The sequence below is a fragment of the Geospiza fortis genome, unplaced genomic scaffold (genome assembly GCF_000277835.1).
Source record: "Geospiza fortis unplaced genomic scaffold, GeoFor_1.0 scaffold54, whole genome shotgun sequence".
Lineage (NCBI taxonomy): Eukaryota > Metazoa > Chordata > Aves > Passeriformes > Thraupidae > Geospiza > Geospiza fortis.
The window spans coordinates 7,204,710-7,214,365 of record NW_005054301.1 but is presented as its reverse complement, the minus strand read 5'-3'; the positions used below and the strand labels follow the sequence as shown (position 1 = coordinate 7,214,365).

Here is a 9,656-nt window from a genome sequence, read left to right as displayed (position 1 = left end):
TGAGAGAGCTCCAGGAGCTGTGAGAAACATTTGTGGTGAAAACCAAGGTCAGAGCTACATGCCTTTGGGAACATGGGATGTGTTTATCACTGGGGTGGAGGCAGAGGGAGGGAAAGGGTAGGGAATGTTTGGTTTTTTGCTGGTTTGGTTTTTTTTTTTTTTTTTTGCTCCTTTAGGTGGAAGGTTTGCTGTGTTGTTCAGTTATTGCTTCAGGTGGAAAATAATTTCCCACCTAGCAGCAAAAGTATGCCTGGCAAGGTGAGAAGTGTTTTAGGAGCAGCACTTCACAGAGTTGATTTTCAGCCAAAGTCAAGTCCTTCTGGGAGCAGTTACAGATGGAGATATTTCTTTGCAGGGTTGAAGCTACTCTGACTTTGGTGGCTGAGGGAGCGTCTTGCTCTCTATAGGAGCTGCACAAGTGATATCAACTCTTGTCACTTTTCTTCTGCCTAGACACAGTTAAGGCAGGTTCCTGAAGCTCTCAGACCCAAGCTGGAGCAGGAAAGAGGCCGTGTTGCCATAATAAAGCAAAAGGCTTACTAACAAGAATATGTGAATTACTGAAATCCAGGAACTATTTATATACTTCTGTGACCCATTCTTCAGGCCTAGAACTCCCATTTATTTATTTATTATAGCATGGAGAAATAATCTTCAAGTGAATGAAGGAATTTCAAATTAGTAAATTTCAGAAGGGATGAAATAAAAGTATTTTACCAAAACACATATTGATAGAAGTCTGGAAATTACATGCTTTTGAAAAAAAAATTGTTAAAAGACCTGTCAATCACAGTGCCTTTATCTGGAGGAATAACGCTGGTTACAAATTGTATACATCAGAATCTATTGGTCACTCAGATGCAATCATTATGAGTTAAGACATGTAGTATTATATTGCAATTGTAGTAGTATATATGTGTTTTTCATGGCCAGTCTTTGAAAACGGGCCTAGTTGTAGGCACAGAGAGCCAGTATTTTAGCATCTAAATAAATTATTTTATTTTTCGTATATTCTGGGAAAAAACTCTGAGCTGGTGTGAACAAGGTAGAATATTTAGTCTATCCTCCAGTTTTTTGTAGTTTTTTTTTTTAAATCAGGGACCCATATATTCACTGAACAGTTTAGCCTCTCATCTGTCTTTTTTTTTTTCTTTTAATCTTGTGCCAGGTGTTTAAGAAGCGGGCAGCAGTGGTATTTCAGTAACCTGCTTTCGACATTATTTGCATACCTTTGTGTTTTTCCATGGTGATCAATGCTCAACTGTAGTGGAACTTCTATCAGTAAATTTTATGTGCAACTGCTAGAGTAATTTTTTTTTAATTAGTCCATTCTAGGAATTTTGATGTCCCTTTAGGAATATTTATATTTTCAATATGTCTTCATTTAATTGAGAAGATTTTTCACATTGTTTTCAGATAATCACAGGTAGTATGCACGATGATATGTCAACACTCTGACCTTTTAGCTTCTCTATTTCTCTTAGTTCATCCACATTTTGTTTGTCCATGTGTATTATATTTTAGTTTATTTATGGTTTTCCTTCATGGGCTGTTGGAACAGTCAGTGTTTTCCATGCAAATACCTTAATAAACTGCAGAGAAAGAAAATATGCTATTGCATACTAGCAGATGTCATGTAGACTGTCTTGAACACTTTAATCAGTGTGTATGGCTACTAGAAATCCACACTGAAATAATGTTTGATTTGTCCAGAACGTTCTGACACACAAATACAAAGCATTTAGTACTATATTCTGGTTTGTGCATTGAAGGAGTGTTGGGTCTGTGCTCTTTGATTTGGAATCTCTATGAACTTACCTCAAAATCCTGGATAAAACTGAATGGAGACCTTTAGAATTGATTAGCTTGTGCAAATCATATTACGAAGTAATCCTGCTGATTTACTGATTTTAATTTTTGAATTGTAGTGGTTTTATTCCTTTCATTTTATTGAAAAGTCTTTTGCAAATAAATCCCCTGTAGCTTGTGGTTCTGCTTGCTAAAAGAGAGTCGTGTGTACCACAAGTTATTAACACATCAGTAACTTATACTGATTAATTCAACTTCATGTAAATCACAATAAAAACTTTTTGCTGCAGCTCGGGGTGATCAACAAGATGCTACAGCTGGAAAATACTTCCTCTTGAGTTTTTGCTGAATTTTTTTTACTTTTTCAAATTTTTATGGTTGTTACATACTTCTAGAAGAGCATTGCAGAAAAGGTTTATTCTTTTTGTTCTCTGTCACTTCTGAAGTATAATTTGTTTTGCTACTAGTGCATGTGAGTCCAAATATATGACATATTGAATGTATTAATTAATTCTTGCAGCTCAACCTTAGACTGAAATTTAATAACATGTATAATTTGTTTTTCCCAGGTTATACAAGTCTTTGTCTGAAGGATTGAGTCTGAAGAACCAGCCTAGCTGTGCTTTCAGTACTTCTGAAGGTGGGCTGCAGGGAAGGGAGGATGTTGTGACCATAACCTATGGCCAGATTGAAGAGCTGGCAGCTCAGCTGCAGCAGACTCGATCCGAGCAAAAGGACACTGAGCTGAAGCTCCAGAGAGCCCTGGAGGCTTCACAGGAGGCTAATGAAAAAGTTCAAAAGTAAGTCACTTGCCTTCCAACAAAACCTGCAGTTGTAATCCACAGGATGCATTTTTTCTGGTATTTTGTCTATAACTGAAAGTGTGGCAGTACTCAGAAAAGGTCCTTTAAAATGATTCTTCCTTTGTTAGCTCATTTCCTACTCAGTGTGAAGCTGATCATTTTAACAGTTTTGTGCTATTAGGCAAGTCAGGGTACCTCTCATTACTGTTAAGGAAATTGCTTCCTACATGTGCAAGGCACAGAGAAAGTCTTTCCATCTCCTATGAATGGTTTTCACTGTTCTCTTACCTTGTGGCAATCCTATGGCTACAGAGTATTTCCCTTTATAATTGCATGGTAGAATATTATGGTTCTCATTTTTGGTCTGTTACACATCTGGCAGGTTTCATGCCACAGTAAATGCTTATGGGGTTGTTTAGGGATGGCTTCAAAATCTCACTGAGAGCCACAGGAAGTCTCTGAGCTGGTGAACAGAGATTGTATTCTCTTTCCCATCATGAGTTTCCCTGTTAGAAGGTTACTGAACTCCAAAACCTGAAGTTCATCTCTAGTGAAGTACTTATTGTCATGTTTGTTATTAGTAGTATTGTCATTTTTGTTATTAGCCTCTTGACAGTCCGGCACGTCTCATCTCTGCATTACATTCATCAACTGCAAAATTCTCCTCTGTTGAGCTAATGCAAATTGTCCTGTCTGTCCATATATGTCTTCAACTTTAATGTCTACAGCATATTTACAGAGTAGCCAGAAATTGGCTTATAATATATTGGAAGGACCTTACAAAAGTTTTTCTTCTTTAAAAAAAACACATGCTGAGTTCTTCTATTTAAAAATAGTTATATTCCTATCTTTTTAATTTACTCATAACTACATAAAATATAATTAAGGTATTTATATGTGAAAATGCATATTTTAGTCATCTCTTTAAACCCTCCAATGATTGTTTGATAATCACTTAAGTCTTTATTCTGAGAGCTTAGACATATTTGAAACTTTGAGAGGTGTGCGCTTGATAAAAAAAAACTATTAAAAAATTAAGTTATGGTAAAGAGAATGTTGGTAGAACCTTTTTAACTGTTTTTAGTTGTTACATCTAGTTTTATTTATAAATGCTTAATAATATAGCTATTTAAGCAGAGGTTGAGTTTTTACTGGTTTTGGTTTTTTTTTCTAAAGTGAAACAATCTTGTTTAACCCCATGTACCCAGGGTGGCTAAAGTAGAAGTGCAGCCACAAACTGAATTAAAGTAGTGGTGATGCACCACTATAGTGAAAAGAATTTACGTACTTTAACATGCCCAACTACTTGGGAAAATTTTGGTCAGGTTAGTTTTCATTATTGTTAAGATCAGACGACTGAGCCTATAGCAAAATCAAACAATTGGTTGGAGTCTTTTGATGACAATAGCATGCCCTTTTTACCACGAAACTGTGGAAATGCTCTGCGCGTCTTCCCAGCACCCGGAGTCATCCACCCCCATCTTATAATTCAACCTGCAAACAGATTAAGCAGCTGAGTTTGTGGAAAGTGTGTTTACTTTGAGCTAAGAACCCTTGTGTGACACTATAGAGATTCCTCTGACACCTCTGGGAGAGCTACACAGACAGTTCGTACTCATCAGCAGGGAAACCGGGCTGAGAATTCCCAATTTCTTTGTAACCTCAACCGCTTCATACAAATCAGTGTTTGGCAATTAGGCAGGAACTCATTTGTTAGCTTAGCATTTTATTTAGAGGATGTAGGATGTTCTACATTTCAAAAAAGGACTGACAATTTATAAACCTGTCAACAGAAAGGCTTTTTGGTATTAATTACAGTAGTATTAATTATTAGCACTGCCTTAAGAGGATGCTTAATGTAGTTTAAAATGTGTCACTAAAATTCATAGACTAAAGACTGTTATAAAATAATCTGTTTTCTTGACTTTTTTAAATGCTCAACTAAAATTGAATTCTGACATGTGAAGTAGTTTTGTCAGCTGCATAATGTAGTTTCTCAATATTATTTAGTAAAATAGCAACAGTTGAAAATCAGAATAGTGAAATAATTATGACCTTCATTAAGAAAGAACATTACTGTAATTAAGAATGTTGAGAAAAGATGTGCTTTGTATCTTCATACAATGTAGTTTACTAGTTTTACGCTACCTTTGCTAATCTGTTCTCCAGCAACACTAAAGAATTTTTTAATATTCTTAAAAACTTCAGTGTTTGCATTCAGCATGATATACAGAGCTTAAAAGAGAGTTGTAATTCTCCACAGCATTTGCATCATGTCAGCCATTTGTGTACCCACCAGAAGTTGCTGCTTTCTAGACGTGAGACCTGAGGCAGAATAGTGGTCCTGTGCTTTCCATCAGGACAAAAAGCATCTAAAAAATTTCTTGATCCTATCCCACACGAAACAGCAAGGGGATGTGAAGCAGAAGTGGGATGTTTTGATATCTACGTATAGTCAACTTGGGTGTAGTAAACCTGTGTTTATACTCAAGTAGGGTGAGCATCTCACATTGGCTAGCTGCAGTGTGAGATATAAATTGAGACTGTTTCTTGTTTTACACCAGCACCTGTTAGGATGGTGAATCATCTTCACAGGCAAGAGCAGACATTGATGCTCAGAGGGTGGCCACACAGGTTTAGCTGCATTTGCTTGAATCTCTTGATTTTGAGACACTATGAAGATACACTTAGGCTTTTAAGAGAGCACTATACTTTATAAAGCAAGTACACATTCTAACTGGGGTCTGTGTAAATAAATTCATGTATGTACACACAAAACAATGCATATTTATTCAATATACTAATATGATCTGCACAGTAATATTTTTAATCAATACTCTGGAATGGCTATGACTATAATATTCTATATTTAATTAATGTTTCTATTTTGTGGTTACAAAGAATTAGGACAGGAGCACAGAATTCACCAGGAATGTTGGTATAGTACCACAGGCCCCCTGCAAGTTTGTCCTGCTTGAGAAGCCAGGAGCCAGCTGGTGCACTCCCAGCAGGGAAATGAGGCTGACCTGGAGAAGGTGGCCGGGAGAGCCTGTGAATTAATTAATACCGCTGCCAACAGAGGAAGCAAGGCATTTTAAAAATGTCCTTCCGGCTGGAACCTCTGGGATTGTGGAGTGGTTGCTGATGTCAGTGAGATCAGAGCAGGTTATAATGTAATACCAAATCAATATTAGCCAATTATCAGTAAAGGTTGAGGCCACTTTTGATGTTTTTCCAGGAAATGTTCTATTTTTCTGCAACAGCTTTGCAGCTGGAGTGAATTTTAATGCAATTTGGCTTTTGGGGGCTTCTATTTTTTTCTCATAATTTAATGATTCTAGCTCAGTAAAGCGCAGCTCTGCATGTGAGCACAGCTACACTTGCATAGTCGTGTGTAGCTGTGTGAAGTGGCAGGGGAGGGTGAGTGGGTAGAATTTCTATGTAATCCTCTAAAAATAAACACAAATCCACAAAGTAACAGTGCAGTACTAAAATACACAGGTATGAAAATAAGCATAAATGGTGAGAAGGATCCTGCTTGTGTACTTTGTCAAGGTAGTTCTGACTATGAATAAAGTTAATATAAAAGTGATGTAAACCAGAAGTCATTGCTTCATTTGTCCTTAACTGTTTATTAGAGACCTTTTCAATTTTCTTTTTCTTTCTTTTAAAGAGGAAGTCAGGAGAATCCCAGCTTTGGATAAAAAATTTTAGTTCATTGAATACATAAGAAAACCATGTGGTCTTCTGAATTAAATTCTATCCTTAATAACATTCACTTTATCCCTAAAGTCTGATTTTTTTTTTGCCCACCTAAATTTCATTGTGACTGGAACACATTCTTTATTTGTTTAGTCCTGAATTTCCCTCCAGTCTTTTTGAAAATACTTTCTCTTCTTTTGTACTTGTTAATTTATTTTCTTAGCTGATGCTGATATATAAGTCGATCTGTGAAGCAACAAAAACAATTACCAGCAGTTGACACAGATTAAAACAATACAAGAAATGTAAAGAAATAAGAAGCAAGCATTTATTAAGTAGTTAGTGTCCCCCTCTTCTGCAAGTAAAACTAATCTGCCTTCTGAGTGCGGGAGCTGTGTGTATTTCGCATCAATGTCCAATACGTTCTTCAGTGCTGGCTGGAGGGTCTAATCTTTCCCAGAATGATCAGAGCAGTGCAGTTGAAGAACAAGGATGAATATTTGAATAATCACGCCACAATGTGAGGTGACCCTCCGACAGGGGACTGACCAGATACACATATGGATTTTGGGAAGAAGCTCTGATGCTCTTTTTTAACACAGCTGTGAGAAGAATGTGGCTAAGACCCAGTAGTCTTTCTGGAGTATAGCTGGCAAAGGAAACCATGAGGAGAAGAGAATTTAACACATGGGTGTAAGGGAGTTCACTTCATTGATGTGATCTGAGGGGAATGTCTAATGACTGGAAGAATCAAACTTGGCAATGAAAACACAAAGCTCTTTTCATCAATTCAAATGCTGACTCTAAAGCTGCAGATGGTTACCTCCAGCCTTGCCTATTCAGCGTGGGGTTGTATAAAATGGCACTTTGGTGAATACTAATAGATCAAAACAAAGATTTAATAACATAAAGATGTGGTGTTCATTTTTAAATGAGGATACAGGTCAGTGTCTCAGAAAAGAGTGAAATAAGTATCTTTATGTATGGGTCTAAAGTCTCTGGAGATTTTTAACTGCAAACATATCTTTAGTGTGCAGATTGTATTCAGTACAGGGCAGCTATGCAGGGAACAGGCTAAAAGCAAGATTTCAGAATTATTATACTAATTGAGCCTCTTTGCAACATGCAAATGTTGTTAACTAGTTATCTCCTTTTAAAATCATACCTACATATATTTAGCTGAAGTATACATTGTAGCTTGTATGCGTTGAGCTACTTGTTGTAGGAAAGAATGGAGCTAGTTAATTAGAAATTGCAGGCAGAAGCACTTCACAAAAGAAACAAGTTGTACATTCACTGGGACTTAAAGCTGTTTGTTTTGGAGGAACCACCAAGTCTTAGAGAACTCAGTTGGCTTTATTTTAAATTTGAGAGAGCTATTTATTTCAAAACAATAAATATGATTTAATCTCTTTCTTTATTAAGATGTTATATTTAGATGTTGAGACTTTTCTATTAAACTAAACTGCTTTTTTGTTGTTTTTTTACTTACAAAATTGCACTCTGGTGCATGTCAGATCAAAACATTAAATACTGGAGGCTAGGAGTACAATTTCATAGATACTAATAGTTTACTCATTTGTGTCAGTAAATAATTTAGCACATGTCAAAAGTGATTTTCCTTTTAATGATAACTACTGAGCTGCCTGCTGCTGTGAAATTCTGCTGAGTTTGAATAGTTGGTAATCTTTTAATATCATATGGGGAATAATTTAAGTGGTGCTGGTGTTTTGAAATGTAAAGTAAGTCCTGGTGTCTTGTTGAAGAATGTAGATACAGAGCTAGTTTCTTAGTTACAGCAAATTGACTTTGCTCTGTCACACTAAGTTGCATTCATTTGTCCCAGTTAAGGGTATGACCTGTAGTTTACTGAGAAACAGATGCTGGTGGGTACATTCAAAAGACAAGTGAGTGAGGGCAAGGTGCTAAGAATCTTATACTTGCTATAGCAATCCACAGAAGTCAATGGATATCAGAGTTTGTATGGAAGGAAGTGGAAAGCAAAGGAAGACGATTTTTGTAGCAGTTTAAGATACCAATGCAAATTAGCAAAGGTTCTGGTTTTCAGATTGGATCAAAACTTATTAAGTGGGATTCAAAATGGAAAAAACTCCTTGATGAGGACTGATGTGTTGGCTGTCTCATACAATGATTAAAAGCAGATTAAAAGCTCCATGGGGCCCATAAGAGATACACAATCTCCACAGGCAGGGTTTTATGGTGTTTAGGAAACCCACACTAGCCAGATGGAAGATTCCCAGACACGCAAAACTACCACATACTCTGAAGAATTCTGCAGAGCTGATGCAAATTTTTTTGGCATACCAGACATGAATAGGAACATGAGAATGTTCAAAATACAAAATCTAGTAACTGTAACTCATATCACATAGGAAATTATTACCATACAGTAGCAATTAGAGGCTGTGTGAATGTACCAGATTTAGGGGCAATAGGCTGGAGTAGTCTGCTTTAGTCAGTGAGGAGATAAGACTAATTGAAATGTGTGAAAAAAGTCATGCTTGATCTAACTGAAAGCAGTACTTAGCAGGGTCAGGATTTTTTTAAATACTTGGAATTCTGCACTAACATCAGTGATTCCTCTCAGAAAAATTCCCCTCAGACTGCACTAATATGCATGGTGAAATGATGAATTAAACAGTCTTGTGGAGATACCTGTTTGTTGTAATAAAAAGAAAAATTGAGTAAGCCAATGGGGTTATGTGCAGCCTCAGAGAAATTCAACATATAGACAGAAATCAATTTTCCAGGTCTGAAAGAAATAAAATATTGAACTAATATTCAAATCTAAGGTGAGCTGAACAAATTCAGTCATCGTTGGCATATTCTGTGGACTGCTGTCGTTACACATTTCTGTATCACTAGGCAGATAGTTTTTCCCTTGGTAAGGCTAACATATTATTCATACTGTACTAAAGGAAATATGTAACTTTTGGAAAGCTGGAATGAAATGTATTTTCCTTATTGGATTATGTTATCTTTATTGAATTACACCAGTTTTTTAATTGGGCACTTCAGGTTGCTAAAAATTTGTAGGCTGTGATGGAGGGAGTGCCTAATAACTCACTACCACTAATACTGTTAACTTCTCTGCCCAAGAATCACTTTGGATAAGCACTTGGGATAGAAGGACTTGGATAAGCATAAGCAGAAAATTTCTAACTGAAAAAAAATTATAAAACAATTGACTTTTTGTCTTTTGTGCCTGGTTTTCCTGGAGACCCAAATGGAGAAGCACATGCTGAGACAGAGTGAGGCATGCTGGTTTCAGAGATTCATGCAGAGCAGTGTGACCTCAGACATTTCTTTCAAAAGTGTCCT

At 36.5% G+C, this 9,656-nt stretch overlaps 1 protein-coding gene across 2 annotated transcripts in view; it reads left to right on the top strand.

Annotated features, from left to right (window-relative positions):
* MIPOL1 (mirror-image polydactyly 1) overlaps positions 1-9,656 on the top strand; it is a 184,528-nt gene that overhangs the window by 158,017 nt on the left and 16,855 nt on the right. For both annotated transcript variants that reach the window (XM_031064477.1, XM_031064474.1), the window contains exon 12: positions 2,379-2,609. In XM_031064477.1, the coding sequence (XP_030920337.1) occupies positions 2,379-2,609 (231 nt within the window). The remainder of the gene's footprint in view (positions 1-2,378; positions 2,610-9,656) is intronic.